This window comes from Neoarius graeffei, chromosome 4, assembly GCF_027579695.1.
Source record: "Neoarius graeffei isolate fNeoGra1 chromosome 4, fNeoGra1.pri, whole genome shotgun sequence".
NCBI lineage: Eukaryota > Metazoa > Chordata > Actinopteri > Siluriformes > Ariidae > Neoarius > Neoarius graeffei.
The window spans coordinates 61,326,455-61,343,450 of NC_083572.1; the positions used below are offsets into that span (position 1 = coordinate 61,326,455).

Genomic DNA, 16,996 nt, shown 5'->3' on the forward strand with positions numbered 1-16,996 from the left:
TAACATATTTACTTTCATGGGTCTAAAACATCTCTTTCAGCTAGCCTACAATTTAAGAGTCTATAAATCTAAACTATGTACCCATACCAGAGATTTTCACATTGCCTTTAATTAATGTCCACCTAAAGCAGTTGCGGAATCGGCCTACGGTGCACTCGGTGAGGAAAAGCCCGCTTTTTATGCAATGTGTGACCAAAATACATGAAAACCAGAAATGTCATCTCATCTCATCTCATTATCTGTAGCCGCTTTATCCTTCTACAGGGTCGCAGGCAAGCTGGAGCCTATCCCAGCTGACTACGGGCGAAAGGCGGGGTACACCCTGGACAAGTCGCCAGGTCGTCACAGGGCTGACACATAGACACAGACAACCATTCACACTCACATTCACACCTACGCTCAATTTAGAGTCACCAGTTAACCTAACCTGCATGTCTGTGGACTGTGGGGGAAACCGGAGCACCTGGAGGAAACCAGAAATGTCCCCCTTTTTATTACAAAGATGAAAACCTTCGATGTCTTAATGATGTTTTCACCGCCGAACCAAAAATGTCCCCGGGTTTCGTCTCAGAAATCTGGTCACCTTAATATATATACTACAGCTTGTTCAATACTCAAACCATACAGTTGAACCATCAGCGAGCCTCGCAAATTTGTCACAAATTTTCCAGGTAAGCTGCGTGATCTGCACAAAAAAGCATAAGTAGCGAGACAGATTGATCTCTTGGGCCCAATGTGGTGCTTTCATTTCGATTATTTAAGCTGAGGAACGAGTGTTTTGCTGCTTCTGAACACCAGCACCCTTCATTTCAGAATCTTTCAGAATTTACTGGCAGAATACAAGATTTTTTTTTTACATTATTTAGGCCTAATTAATGCATGTATACAAATTAGCCTGTGTCTGCATATTATATGATATATGCAAATTAGCTGGGTGAGACACTTTATAGATATTCATGACCCACAGAAACTTCCAGATATTATTCAGGCAATAAAATAAAAAGAAAACCTATTAATATTATGATTTATTCTCATGATCTGTGTGTAAATTTGATAATTTGATGCTAATTAGCGTCATTAATTATGTATGGAGGTAATAAAATAAAATGAACACCTGGATTCGGCGTGGGGGGGGGACGTAGCACAGAAAACATCACATTTAGCAATTTAGTAACAAAAAATACACCGTTTTATTCCCAAAATTAGCACTTTTTTTCTTAAAAAACAACGCCATTGCTCCTTGCTAAGTGCCTACTGTTTAATGCAGGCCCACCTCTTTGAAAAAAGCAATATCCGAGACCTAAAAATGTCCATAAAAACTGAACCACTGCACCAATTTGCCTGATTTTTTCATTAATCAGCATATTTCAAAATTAATTATTTATCAGGTTTACATCTCTTGGCCATACTTCAAATTTCTGTCTGAACTCCCTAAAAATATGCTTCTTCATACATACACAAATTACCTATTTTACTTATAAATACCGTGAGCTGCTGTCTCGCTGTCTAACTTGAGAGCAGGCCATTGTATTTTCCAGAGACTCAGATTGTTTTGCAGGTCAAGGGGCCCACAGGGCCCCTCCTGGGAAAAAACAGGGGCCCATTTCTACAATGGGGGGCCCAGTGATTATCCTTCAGTTGAAGCGAACCTAGTGAGTGAAGCGAGCCCAATGAACAGCTGGGGCAGCCCAGGGGCTGTTTTTTTCTTCTCAATTCTGTTTTTTTTTTGGTATTAGAAGCCATATGAAGCAATGTAGATGACAATAATCAATGCTTCAACCAAATATATTGAGATATTGTTTAATCAGTGGCAATATTTTGGAATTCAACCACAGGCCACTATATATCACATCTATATTATCTCCTCCTTGTAAATTATAGCACAAGAATGGGTTTGTTTTTTGCATGCTGTGCTACTTCTAATGTCATTAATTTATTTTATTAACTTGTTTTCAGTTTGGTGTAGGTCTATAGTAGTAGTACTAGTAGTAGTGGTTGCTGTTGTAGTAGTTGATGTTGCAGTAGTTGTTGTTGTAAATCTAGTATGACTAATTACCTTGGGTATCAGGGGCATCAGTTTTTTCAGGTGAATGTACTCTCTTTCTGCCGAAGAATGACAAAATAGATGTATTTTTTTCTTTTTTTTCTTATCTATGTTTTCTTGTCTCTTTCGAATATTCGTACATAGACCGTAAGACGCCACCTAGCGAAAGACTTGGATCAGGTTTTACTTGCTTGGGACGCTACAAATGGGGCGGTGTAAATACACGAACGGGTCCGAACAGGTCTGACGTGTATTCAATATGGCGGCGGTCAAAACAAATTCATCCAATGCTGAAATCTGTTGAATATCCAGATAATTATGTTGGAAGTTGCATATTTGTGCAAGATTTTCGATATTGAGACCATGAAGTCAAGTAATACGCCACGAAACGTTCCAAATAGGGTATAAAATGCTCGCGTCCATATTGGCCCCTGCCCCTCTCGACAATGCGTTCATTATTCGAAATAGTGCGTCTTAGACGCGGGCGCGCCAACAATCTGAGGTGGTGTTTACATTAGACCGTATCAGCGGATCATCAGATTAACGTTTTTAAAACAATTCGCGTGCACACAGCAACGCCAATACACGATTCGCGTGCACACAGCAACACCAATACACGGATATGCTAATCACATGACTAATTAGACGGCACGTAAGTTGAAATGTGTAAATAACCTCAGTGCGGCTCAGCACTTCCTCCTCAGCGGCTGCGCTCCAAATCACTCCACCCTGAACAGCGAGTGCCCTCTGGAGGGTGCGCACTCCGGCCCTGCGCAGCTCACAGAGCGCGCGAGTGAAGCGCACGAGCAGTGATTCGGGACTGAGCCGCTGTGCGCAAGTCACTTACCACTTGCAAGTGGAAGGATGGCAAGCCTAAAGACAATCATAACTACACAATGGGCAGTATTTGCATCAGTATTTGCAGTATTTTCATACTTTTATACTCTTTAATGAAAAACAAAAAGGTGATACAAGGCGGAAACAATAGCAGGAAGTGAAGTCCGCGCCATTTTTCAGCAGTCGCGTCACATGACCAACGCCAGCGAATCAGGAAGGTGGATATCACAGTGACGTTGTCCAATGACGACGTCAGCTAGAGCTCAGCACAGCGTATCCTCGTTCCTCAATGTTTACACAGCACCGGATCAGATACGAACTGGGTTGAATACGTGGGCCCTGGCGGATTCAAGTTGTTCCGCCTGTGGAGTCGTTTCCCGGCGTTTTAATGTGCACGGACAGTGCATCCGCGACGAAAACGAGACGGATACGGTCTAATGTAAACACCACCTGAGTCTCTGATTTTCAAACCGGACTGATGACAAAAATTCAAACCTCAGGAAATACTTAGAACTATGGAGTGTGTGTATTGTACGCTATATGGCCAAAGGTTTGTGGACACCTGACCACTGGACCCATGTATGGGCCTTCCCAAAACTGTTGCCACAAAAGTTAGAAGCACACGATGTCTTTGTATGCTGTAGCTTTACAGTACAATTCGCCTTCACTGGAACTAATGGACCCAAACTTGTTTTAGCACGACAATGCCCCTCAACTGAACACCTTTGGGATAAACTGAAATGCAGACTGTACCCAAGGCCTCCTCATCTGACATCAGTGCCTGACTTCACGAATGCTCTTTTGGTTAAACGTACAAATCCCTGCAGCCACATTCCAAAATCTCGAGAAAAGCCTTCCCAGAAGAGTGGAGGTGATTATAAGCAAAGGTGGATTACGTCTGGAATGGGATATTCAGTAAGCACATATGAGTGTGATAGCCAGGGATCCTCAAACTTTTGGCCATATAGTGTATTTATTTACATAACCACACTTACTTTAAGAGGAGGTGGAAGTGTGCATCTCTGCTCATCCATTCTGCTGTTCTGTAGAGCAGAAAATGAGCTGCAATTATACTGAGTCAGAACCCTTTTTACACACTCTCAAAAAAAAAAAAACTGAGCTGTCAGTTTATATGTAAAGCAGATATCAAATATATACATTTCATCTCATCTTCGTAGACTGTATATAAAGCAAGCGAAGCATTAGCAAAGACTGTAGAGTGTACAGAAAGTGCATAGTGAAGGAATCCAGACTGAATAATACATATTGAGAATGAGAAATGTACAAGAAGAAGGACAAGGAGTGTCTGAAGATGGGAGAGTGTCACCAGCAGGGCCATAGCAACAAGCTAAGGTGTAAGAAGAGACAAAATAGCATGTTCACTCTGTTTCTCCGGGGACTAGGTGCAATCTTTGTTTACCTGCATCCGCTCAATCATTGCAAATAAATCTGAATTCTAGGGACCGAGAGAGAGAGAGAGAGAATGATTAGATATGAGTTTCCATTTCCAGAAAATCCAAATTGTAATTCTGTTCAGAAAATTCCTCCTTCATACAATCTCTCCTTAAACAGGGTGAGCAGTCTGAAATTGCAGCATGGATACATAGACGAAAGACTACAGCTGGTAGTGCTTTTATAATTATTATTATTATTATTATTATGGCAGCATGGTGGTGTAGTGGTTAGCGCTGTCGCCTCACAGCAAGAAGGTCCGGGTTCGAGCCCCGTGGCCGGCGAGGGCCTTTCTGTGTGGAGTTTGCATGTTCTCCCCGTGTCCACGTGGGTTTCCTCCGGGTGCTCCGGTTTCCCCCACAGTCCAAAGACATGCAGGTTAGGTTAACTGGTGACTCTAAATTGACCGTAGGTGTGAATGTGAGTGTGAATGGTTGTCTGCGTCTATGTGTCAGCCCTGTGATGACCTGGCGACTTGTCCAGGGTGTACCCCGCCTTTCACCCATAGTCAGCTGGGATAGGCTCCAGCTTGCCTGCGACCCTGTAGAACAGGATAAAGCGGCTACAGATGATGATGATTATTATAAAGCAAAGACAATGTCTGATATTTTCTATGATGTTTTTCTGAGCATCGTGGATTCTGATATCATAGTCTGTATTTTCCCTAAAGGCAATCATTTCACAAGCTTCTACGATAGCTAATAATTAATAACCATCATAAGGATAACGCCTATTAATTGATTCATGATGGGCTTTAATCAGTAATTATTGTAATTATATTGTAAAGGCAGCTTTTAATTTCACCATTCATGCTGAGAAGCATTAATGGGATGACAGCACAAACCACCCCACCTATATACAGCTTACTGGCACAGCATGAACACCTTAAAGCAGATACGCAGAACCTTTATTTTTAAATAAATTTGAGTGGATAGTATCTCCATCCTTCACTCTTGTATGCTGCATAAATGGGAATTTAAAATATATATTTTTGAGAGTTAAAATCGACCGCAAAGTTGGCATTGGAGCTGCCCCGCTGAGCCAGCCAGCCCTGAGTGTGTGACGTCACAGCGGTAACCGATTTTAAGGCCGAGGCCTTTGACAGCTATAGACCAAAGTCATAGAAATAAAAATTTATGGTGAAAGTAAGAAATACTGTTACCGACTTGCTCAACTAAGACTGATTTGACTTCACAGATTGTGGGTCGACTCTCATTAAAATAGGATGGGTGTTATAACTTTGCAACATGCATGCATTTTCACTGATAAAACGTTAAAGGCTAATTAAATAATCAGATGAACTGAGACAATCACATTCTGAAGCAAATTAAATAATTTTATACCGGTAACTTTAAACACACTTGTGTTGTGTGTTTATCCAAATGCAGGTAAACAATATGTTTTTGTTGTTTTTGTATCCAAATGAGAGTCGCAGCTTACCCATCTGTGTTCTCGCTTCTTGAAGGCCGATCTCGTGGCTGATTGTTTTGAAACAATCTGATTTTCAGTTGTTCGTTCAGTTCTCCGTTCATTTTCTTCTTCCACGTAAGGGCGAGATATTGCTGCTGAGGCAAACATATCCAGCGGAGAAATCAGACGGCTGGTCCACTCATTCTCCATTTTCTCCATACTGAGTACTCCGCCATTACTGCTCGGCTCAGGCAATTGCTAAAATCCGGGATGGGACGTCACTGGTTTTAGCAACAACCGTGGGGAGGTCACTGCCCGAGCGATATGTCCCATCCCGTTCCATCCTGGGTTTTACCAACAACCTTCGGCTCACATTCCGGGAGGACTGGTGCAACTGAAGTTACTTTCCTTTTAAAAAATAAATAAAATAAATACTTTCCTTTTCTTGTAGTTTTATTTAAGTGCTGGTACTGCACCCTCTTTCAATACGGGCTTATAGCCAACGCTCCTCAACAGATCAGAGGTCTCATACGGTCTTCAGTAAAATGTGCAGAGCAGAGGAGAGACCACTTCGTAGGCGCCCAATGTGCCCGTGAACTTCTCGCAAAACGCGTCCAAATTTTTGCAGTTTGAACATTCTTGGGCCATGAATGCAACGTAAATCCACCTTCTGTCGTGTTGTTGTACCGGCCAGCAACGCATCTATGTGGCATGGCGATAAATTAGCTCAAAATGGAGGATCGGAGTTGCAGTCAGCTCTGTGTTTTAGTATAGCGGAAATGGCGATGAGACCGATAGACTTCCTGCTGTGACGTTACGGACGTCAAGGTCATTCACTCAGACCGCTACCTATATGAATCACTTTAATCGTAAAAATTACTATATTAGATTTATTGTTAACACTTAAAACTATTTCTGTGCCATTCTTGAGGTCTCAAGGCATTTATAAACGAAAGTGAGGCCATGGCTCTGCGTATATGCTTTAAAGCTTTAATACCTGATACATTTTCAAGCTCATAATGAACAACCATTTTCTTTGCTTTGTTCCAGCATGCTTATGTCTTCACAAGGAATACAAGCATGTTCAATCTGGGAATTATGACAGACTCGCAGTATTTACGGTTTTGCATGATGGCTGTTTTCGATAAACTCGAAGGCAGAAAGATTCTGGCAGCCATCAAGTCAACAAAGAGTCGTATAACCATTGCACTTTAAACAAGGTATGAGTAAAAGTCTCATCTCATTATCTCAAGCCGCTTTATCCTTCTACAGGGTCGCAGGCAAGCTGGAGCCTATCCCAGCTGACTACGGGCGAAAGGCGGGGTACACCCTGGACAAGTCGCCAGGTCATCACAGGGCTGACACATAGACACAGACAACCATTCACACTCACATTCACACCTACGGTCAATTTAGAGTCACCAGTTAACCTAACCTGCATGTCTTTGGACTGTGGGGGAAACCAGAGTACCCAGAGGAAACCCACGCGGACACGGGGAGAACATGCAAACTCCGCACAGAAAAGCCCTCGCCGGCCCCGGGGCTCGAACCCAGGACCTTCTTGCTGTGAGGCGACAGCGCTAACCACTACAGCACCGTGCCACCCTGAGTAAAAGTCAAAAGGTTGAAATCATGTATGTTAGCACGGAAACTGTATTACATCATGTCAGTGTATTGTGTGCAAAACTTGCTTTCAAATATAAGGTTCCTGTTCGAATTTCAAGTTATGAAAGAGGTGCATATGCATTTTCACACGGAGGGCAGGAAGATTTCAGCATAACAGATGTTCTTTTCTGTTTCCTCTTGCCTCACTCGCACACCCTTTTGGAATCGGATTTGCTCATTCAAGTTTATACAGATGACTTTTTTCTTTGTAATGGACATTAAGTAATGAATGAAGTTATTTTGCTGAGTTAAACACAATGATTCGTGCTGAATGAAACCATGAATTGGCCAACAATAAATGGACTGGTTAAACAAAGCTGAATTAACTATAAATATAAGAAAAATGGTGGTGCAGTAATTAAGCACTGTTGCTTCACAGCAAGCAGGTTCTGGGTTTGAATCTAACGGTCGACTGGGGCCTTTCTGTGTGGACTTTACATGTTCTCCTAATGCCTGTGTGGGTTTCCTTCCACAGTCCAAAGACATACGGATTAGGTCAACTGCCCACAGCTGTGAGTGTGAATGGCTGTCTCTCTGCGTTAGCCCTGTCCAGGCTGTACCCTGCTTCTTGCCCAGTGTCAGCTGGGATTGGCTCCAGCTCACCCGTGACCCTCGGTAGGATAAATGGTATAGACGATGGATGGATGGATGGATATAAGAAAAAACATCTTCACATGCATGAAAAACAATTTTGAACATGAAATTTGTCCAGTATTATTGAATACTGCTTATGACTAAAACATACAGTACCAGGCAAAAGTTTGTACACACTTACTCATTCATAGGTTTTTCTGTATTGTGACTATTTTCAACATTGTAGAACAAAACTGAAGACATCAAAACTAGGAAATAACACATGGAACATATATGGAATTATGTGGTAAACAGGTTTCATCCATCCATTATCTGTAGCCGCTTATCCTGTCCTACAGGGTCGCAGGCAAGCTGGAGCCTATCCCAGCTGACGATGGGTGAGAGGTGGGGTACACCCTGGACAAGTCGCCAGGTCATCCACACAAATACAAACAACCATTCACACCTACGGTCAATTTAGAGTCACCAGTTAACCTAACCTGCATGTCTTTGGACTGTGGGGGAAACCGGAGCACCCGGAGGAAACCCACGCAGACAACATGCAAACTCCACACAGAAAGGCCCTCGCCGGCCACAAGGCTCGAACCCGGACCTTCTTGCTGTGAGGCGACAGCGCTAACCACTACACCACCGTGCCACCCAACATGTTTCATATTTTTCGTATTATATATATCTTTTTTTTCATATTTCACAGTTTACCTTGATGACACTTTGCACACTATTGCTATTATCTTCATGAGGTCGTCAGCCGGAGTGCTTTTCAGTTAACAGGTGCCTCGTCAAAAGTTAATTAGTGCAATTTCTTGCCTTCTTAATGCGTTTGAGATCAAACAGTAAATAGTAAATAATAAACATACAGTAAATAGCCCTATTCCACAACTGTAGTAATCCAGATTATGTCAAGAACCGCTCAACTAAGTAAAGCCCAGCGCGCACCTTCCCGATTTCATCGGGGCTTCGTGTGTCGGGCGATCGGTTACGAGTATACGGGCCCGATTTGATCGGTTCAAAATTCCCCGCACACATTTGCGAGACATCGTACACGTTCAGCCCGAATAGATGGTCACGTGTTCAAGATATCACATGATAGTAATATATATATATATATATTAGTGCTGTCAAAAATGTCGCGTTATTAACGCGTTAACTTGACTCAATTTTAACGGCGATAATTTTTTTATCGCGAGATTAATGCTCTGTGACATGATGTAGGTTTTTCATAAGCTTTTGAAACTGCCAGGAACTTGGAACAGAGACTTTGCTTAGAAAAACAATAGCCCCTAGACTGTAATGCCGCGCCCCACACAGCCAGAGTCCTCTGCCCTCCCCCGAAGAGCCACGGTGCTCGGCTTAGGTTTCGTTTTCCCATCGGCGGCTCCAGCCCCACTTTGCAGTGGCTGTGACAAGACGTGTTATGCTCTGCAATAAAAAAAAAAACCATTGGTACAACCAGTGTTCGAACTATGCCGATATTTTCGGGGGGTCCCTTTTTTTCCCTTGGGGGGGTGCTTGCGCTTGTCTCAAAGCGCGGATCTCCATCGCGCGCTCACTTCGGATATGCAAATGCTTCCCGTTACACACGATTGCTATGTCAATAAACATCATTTTGCCAATATTTTAGAGACCCCCCAACACTTCCCAAATCATGTTTTCAAGGGATCTCATGTCTGTTTCAGGGGATCTCGGATCCCCCGAGTACCCCCGTAGTTTGAACGGTGAGCAAGCCCATTCACTTTTTTATGCTGATAAGAGAATTACATGGTTTTTCATGTGACAAAAATGTGCGATTAAATTGCGATTAATCGCGAGTTAACTATGACAGACGTGACATTAATCGCGATTAAATATTTTAATCGCTTGACAGCACTAATATATATATATATATATACACACACACACACACTAGTGTATACACACACACACAATCAAAATCAAAAAGGGATAATAATCCCAACTAGACAAATCAATAATAAGAATTGATTCTAATTTGCTCAGTCGTTCTTAAAATTCAACTTGTTCCGGGATTCCGGACAAGTGATTTCTGTACCACTGACAATGCTATAATATTTTACTAGGCATTTTCAAAGCTGACATGATTACAGCCATAGCCTCGTTCCTCTTTTCCCGTTTGCTGTAATCAGGTGAACTAATGTCATAAAGACAGGTGGACGCTTCTCAAAGTGACACAAGTTGTGCTTCCCGGTCTGCAGTCCACGTGTGATCAATCCTGGCACTCCAACTGGCTGTTTAAAATTATCGTAACCGAAGAGATCGTAGTAACAACTCACACACTACTGATTGTGTTGCGTACGAGGAGATCGCGTCCGAAAATATCAAGACCAGTTCGATCTGAACTGAGAACCGATGAAATCGGCTACGAGGTGCCCCCGCACACATTTACGATTCGCGAGCGATTTAATCGGCCCGACAAAATCGTAAGTGGATCGGGAAGGTGTGCGGTGGGCTTAAAGAGAAACGGCATCCATCATTACTTTAAGACATGAAGTGACTTTTACGTAATTAAAAAAAAAGAGAAAACATTGAATTGGAAGGTGTGTCCAAACTTTTGACTGGTACTATCGGTACTTTAATGGGATGATGGAAATGATCTTAACAGGGCACGTCTGGCATGTATAAAAAGTATACTGGCATAAGTGAACATACGTTGAGTTTATCTGTACATCCCGGTAAGGTAAAGTACCTAACTGCTAACGATCCCAGCTCCTACAGTGACAAATTGTGAAACTGTAGATCCAATGTGCTTCTCCTTGTTGTCTGCTGATTCAGCTAAAACTATCACATCCACACAGCCATAGTGGAGTTGTGCGCTCATTCGCAGCATTTGCAAACGAGTTTTTAAGAATCGTTTCTGAGGTTTCACAACATGAAAGAGAAGAGATTTGCTCAACTCCGTTATATGTCCACAGTTTTATGACACGATGGACCAGTGATAGTCCAGCAGTACTTGTAGTTCTACAAGTCTAAAAGTTATTTCACTAGCACATGAAACTAGGTAAAGCAGAATCACTGACGTTTGCTTGTTTTTCATCAGTTTGTAAACGCTATTTATTCACCTGATTAATATTCCCCCGAGCTTTAAGCGGTCTACATTTATATACATACCTGTACATTATCCATCACTGCATAGGCAGCCTTTGAATAAAGAGAATTGTACTCACATCGCTGTGTCGCCTACGCTGACGTGCTACTCTAACAGCTGGACTGTTGTATATGAAGGATCTTCTGGCCATGATGAAGTCAGGCTAAGGGACACTGAAGCATGTGTGTATTGCCCTGTGTCTCTCTTGTTCGTTTTCCCTTAGTGTGTTGTGCTATGAGAACCAGCAGCGATAGCGTGGACCTTATGAGTGACAGCGTTCACTTCCTCAAACTTCCTCAACTTCCCTAAATCTAGTTTTATGACAAAACACACATACTGGTCACCAATACAAACAAAATCTAAGACTCATGAGACTCATGAGAGCGATTCATGTGTATAAGAGATGCATAATTCCAAGCACGAGGTTTCACAAAGCGTATCTTTACCTCACCTGTGACGGAGTAAGCGGGGCGAGGTATTGTAATCAGTGCAGTTTGTGTGTTTGTGTGTGTGTTAACAATCTAGCGTCTAGACGGTTGCACCGATTGACTTCAGGGTAGGTGGGTAATGGTCCTGAGATTGCCTGATTAAATTTTGGGGGTAATCGGGTCAAGGTGGAGGTAGAGGAGGAGGAGGCCCCGGGGAAGACCCAGGACACGCTGGAGGGACTATGTCTCTCGGCTGGCCTGGGAACGCCCCGGTGTTCTTCCCGAGGAGCTGGCCGAGGTGTCTGGGGAAAGAGAAGTTTGGGCTTCCATGCTCAGACTGCTGCCTCCGCGACCCGGCCCCGGATAAAGCGGATGAAGACGAGACAAGACGAGACGGGTCAAGGTGAAGGTCACTGGAAAGGTCAACCTTTTGGCCAAAATGACATATTTTCCATTATAACTCAAACAGTTGCTGATAGACAGATGTTTACTATTATGAGCATATAGGAGCTCCCATATGGCCTTTCACTTGGCACCATGATCTTGAAAGGTCAAACTCGAGGTCACGGATTTTCAGAGGGCTGTAACTTGAAAACGGTTGATGGTAGACAGACATTTACTCCTATCAGCTTATAGGAAGTGCCATATGGGCTTTCGTTTGGCACCATGACCTTTGACCTTGAGTGATCTTGAAAGGTCAAACCGAAGGTCATGGGTTTTCAAAGGGCTATAACTTTAAAATGGCTCGTGATAGCCAGATGTTTACCATTATCGACATATAAGAAGTCCTATATGGGCTTTCATTTGGCACCATGACCTTTGACCTTGAATGACTTTGAAATGTCAAACTCAAGGTCATGGATTTTCATAGGACTAGAACCTGACAGCTGATAACTGAGAAATCTTACCATTATCAACATATAGGTATTAAATAAGTGCTGCCGGGCGAGGTTTGTTTTGCCTGGCAACGCTTGTTTATGCTGTGATGGATTTCATTCCAGTTGCTTGAAATTTGGTGTCACGGATTCTGCATTACTCTGGTTCAGAACTGAGAATTGACTTTGACAAAACTGTGTGTTTGCGAGCCTATAAGGAATAATTAGCATAATGACTGCAGAAACCGAATACGTATAATGCGACATTTTTCATGCAATGCCATGCTTTGACCACCCGACTGACTAAGCATGCGAACTTCATTTCCACTTCCGTCATCATCTCGAACACCACTTTGCTACACAGCGCTATAGCATACCGAGCTTTTCTTCAGTTCGCTGAAAAACTGCTTCACAAAAAGCAGCCTCTCTATTCGAAGTAGCACACAGACCTCACAATAATTCTATAACAGCCGTAAATGAACCTAGCAGGGGACTCTACAGGCTGGAGAGGCACTGATGGAGAGATAAAGGAGATAGAGGAGAGGAAACGAATCATAGGAGAGTGTGGGAAACAAAGCCCTATCTGAAGCTGAAATCTCACAATATTACTCAACATTACATGAATGGCCGTTGGGCTTTTTAAAGAGTGGCAAGAATTAAAGGTTAAGTAAGACTGAGTAAATATTGGACAATCGATTTCTAAACATGGGCGGCACAGTGGTGTAGTGGTTAGCGCTGTCGCCTCACAGCAAGAAGGTCTGGGTTCGAGCCCCATGGCCGGCGAGGGCCTTTCTGTGTGGAGTTTCCATGTTCTCCCCGTGTCCGCGTGGGTTTCCTCCGGGTGCTCCGGTTTCCCCCACAGTCCAAAGACATGCAGGTTAGGTTAACTGGTGACTCTAAATTGAGCGTAGGTGTGAATGTGAGTGTGAATGGTTGTCTGTGTCTATGTGTCAGCCCTGTGATGACCTGGCGACTTGTCCAGGGTGTACCCCGCCTTTCGCCCGTAGTCAGCTGGGATAGGCTCCAGCTTGCCTGCGACCCTGTAGAACAGGATAAAGCGGCTACAGATAATGAGATGAATGAGATGAGATTTCTAAACACATGAAGGGTGTGAAAAAAGATGGATAAAACCTTTAGGGTCTTAAAGACCATTACTCATAGGCTGTGTAAGTGGTGGCCAGAAAATCAATACAAATGTGCTATGCTGTGACAGCTTGTGTAAATTTAAATCTTTCTGCCATTTTTTTTTTTACAACCCCGATTCCAAAAAAGTTGGGACAAAGTACAAATTGTAAATAAAAACGGAATGCAATGATGTGGAAGTTTCAAAATTCCATATTTTATTCAGAATAGAACATAGATGACATATCAAATGTTTAAACTGAGAAAATGTATCATTTAAAGAGAAAAATTAGGTGATTTTAAATTTCATGACAACAACACATCTCAATAAAGTTGGGACAAGGCCATGTTTACCACTGTGAGACATCCCCTTTTCTCTTTACAACAGTCTGTAAACGTCTGGGGACTGAGGAGACAAGTTGCTCAAGTTTAGGGATAGGAATGTTAACCCATTCTTGTCTAATGTAGGATTCTAGTTGCTCAACTGTCTTAGGGCTTTTTTGTCGTATCTTCCGTTTTATGATGCGCCAAATGTTTTCTATGGGTGAAAGATCTGGACTGCAGGCTGGCCAGTTCAGTACCCGGACCCTTCTTCTACGCAGCCATGATGCTGTAATTGATGCAGTATGTGGTTTGGCATTGTCATGTTGGAAAATGCAAGGTCTTCCCTGAAAGAGACGTCGTCTGGATGGGAGCATATGTTGCTCTAGAACCTGGATATACCTTTCAGCATTGATGGTGTCTTTCCAGATGTGTAAGCTGCCCATGCCACATGCACTAATGCAACCCCATACCATCAGAGATGCAGGCTTCTGAACTGAGCGCTGATAACAACTTGGGTCGTCCTTCTCCTCTTTAGTCCGAATGACACGGCGTCCCTGATTTCCATAAAGAACTTCAAATTTTGATTCGTCTGACCACAGAACAGTTTTCCACTTTGCCACAGTCCATTTTAAATGAGCCTTGGCCCAGAGAAGACGTCTGCGCTTCTGGATCATGTTTAGATACGGCTTCTTCTTTGAACTATAGAGTTTTAGCTGGCAACGGCGGACGGCACGGTGAATTGCGGTCACAGATAATGTTCTCTGGAAATATTCCTGAGCCCATTTTGTGATTTCCAATACAGAAGCATGCCTGTATGTGATGCAGTGCCGTCTAAGGGCCCGAAGATCACGGGCACCCAGTATGGTTTTCCGGCCTTGACCCTTACGCACAGAGATTCTTCCAGATTCTCTGAATCTTTTGATGATATTATTTAATTTTAATTTATTTAGCTTTTGCCATAGGAAGATATATATATATATATATATATATATATATATATATATATATATATATATATATATATATATGTACATACATCATGGCATGGCATTATGCACTGTAGATGATGATATGTTCAAACTCTTTGCAATTTTACACTGTCGAACTCCTTTCTGATATTGCTCCACTATTTGTCAGCGCAGAATTAGGGGGATTGGTGATCCTCTTCCCATCTTTACTTCTGAGAACCGCTGCCACTCCAAGATGCTCTTTTTATAGCCAGTCATGTTAATGACCTATTGCCAACTGACCTAATGAGTTGCAGTTTGGTCCTCCAGCTGTTCCTTTTTTGTACCTTTAACTTTTCCAGCCTCTTATTGCCCCTGTCCCAACTTTTTTGAGATGTGTTGCTGTCATGAAATTTCAAATGAGACAATATTTGGCATGAAATTTCAAAATGTCTCACTTTCGACATTTGATATGTTGTCTATGTTCTATTGTGAATACATTGTCAGTTTTTGAGATTTGTAAATTATTGCATTCCGTTTTTATTTACAATTTGTACTTTGTCCCAACTTTTTTGGAATCGGGGTTGTAAATACGTACTAAAAACTGTCTGTGCATTTAAAACAGGATCATGTTTCACGACTGGTTATTAACTTTTACTGTGGTTGTATCAGAGCACAAAAAGATTTATTTTTAAAAATGCAATTAAATATATGTTTATTGTGAAAAATTGTGTTTTTAACAAGACTGTAGCTGTCAGTATCGTGCACTGGATGTTTTAACGTGGTTATGGAATTGATGATCATTTTATCAGCACAGAATTGAACGGATTCAGGAGTGACGTTTCTTTTCCGCTGACATTTTTTTTTACTTAAATCAACTGGAAACCTTCTACAAATATGTGATTTCTTTTACTGTGAAAAGGGGTGTTTAAATTCATATAGCAATACACAAATGTGGAAAGTATACTGCCCTGTGGCTAGCTGCCCTGAGCGCCACCAAAAAAAACCTCAATCTAAATGTGAATTTACCGAAGAAATTGCAACAGCATGCCAAGACCAGTACATATAACTGAGGTGACACGCTCCCTTTAGCAGGAAAACAGGGAAGGGTGAAAAAATAAAATTACAGTTATTTCACAGATGAATAGCTTAAAGGAAGAATTAATCGGACTACGCTACTGAGTGAAACCCAAAAGAGAAAGTGGTCAATGTGATGAAACAGTGTACAAATGAATCATATGAACAACCTGAAACCATAGCACCAGAGGTAAAAACAGAAGTGAGTGACGGAAGGAATAAGACAATTTATTTTTTTCACGGTCCGGTTTCCATCAAATCCTGCGCTCTGATTGGCTGGCGAGCGGGTCCGTATCCTACGGTACGGACCCCAGTTACGGACCTCTGGCGACTCGCTCGTTCACAACAACATACATAGTAGCAATTTTTGTCAACATTTATTTTCGCATTTCTCAGGAGAATAGCATTAATTTTACAGCATGGATAGCGATAACGACAGTGTTCACAGCGAAAGCAAGTTTTACTACCCTGAGGAAGATGAAATAAAAAAAACATTTCGGGAGAAAGCTAAAAACCTGTAACTGTTGCTAACGCCGAGCAAAAACATGGCTGAATCCTGAATGACTCATATTTGTATAAATAGGGGACTACATAGGCGGCAAAATGTAGTTTTTTTTCCTGCCATGGAAGTGCACTTGTATACCGAGGAGGAAGCCATTTGCATTACAGCCGTGAATGAGGATTCAAAATGGCGGCTCGGCTCGGTTTTCCCTTTCGGGCGCTCTCATTTTCTGTTAGAATTTGGTAAAGAAAAAAATAAATATATTATTTCCCAGCTTAAGGTCGGTCCGTATGGTGAAATACCGTGACCTCGGCCTTGAATACTGACCTCGGCCCAGAGGGCCTCGCTCAGTACTTTCAAGACCTCGGTCACGGTATTTCACGATACGGACCTCCCAGCTGGTAAATAACATATATCTCTTACCTTAAGAAATGCAGAAAGAGGGGACAGGTGTAAAGGGTGGGTCAAGTGAGTAGAATCTAATGCATTAGATGTTTGAGAGATTCTGCCATCGTTTTTCCTGTGGAAAGAAAAAAAAACCACACACACACACACATCTTCAACACGAAAGCCACAGTTTAAAGTAGTACAGGTCACATGAACTGCATTCCCTCTCATG

General features: G+C 42.3%; 1 protein-coding gene across 6 annotated transcripts in view; it reads right to left on the reverse strand.

Moving 5' to 3' along the window:
- rap1gapb (RAP1 GTPase activating protein b) overlaps positions 1-16,996 on the reverse strand; it is a 123,065-nt gene that overhangs the window by 38,962 nt on the left and 67,107 nt on the right. For 4 of the 6 annotated variants that reach the window (XM_060919440.1, XM_060919441.1, XM_060919446.1 and 1 more), the window contains exons 3-5: positions 16,801-16,897; positions 4,302-4,337; positions 3,877-3,924 (exon numbers count right to left, since the gene is read on the reverse strand). In XM_060919440.1, the coding sequence (XP_060775423.1) occupies positions 3,877-3,924; positions 4,302-4,337; positions 16,801-16,897 (181 nt within the window). Of the gene's footprint in view, positions 1-3,876; positions 3,925-4,301; positions 4,338-11,181; positions 11,316-16,800; positions 16,898-16,996 lie in introns of those variants that run through there. The other 2 variants (XM_060919443.1, XM_060919442.1) reach the window with 2 other exon arrangements.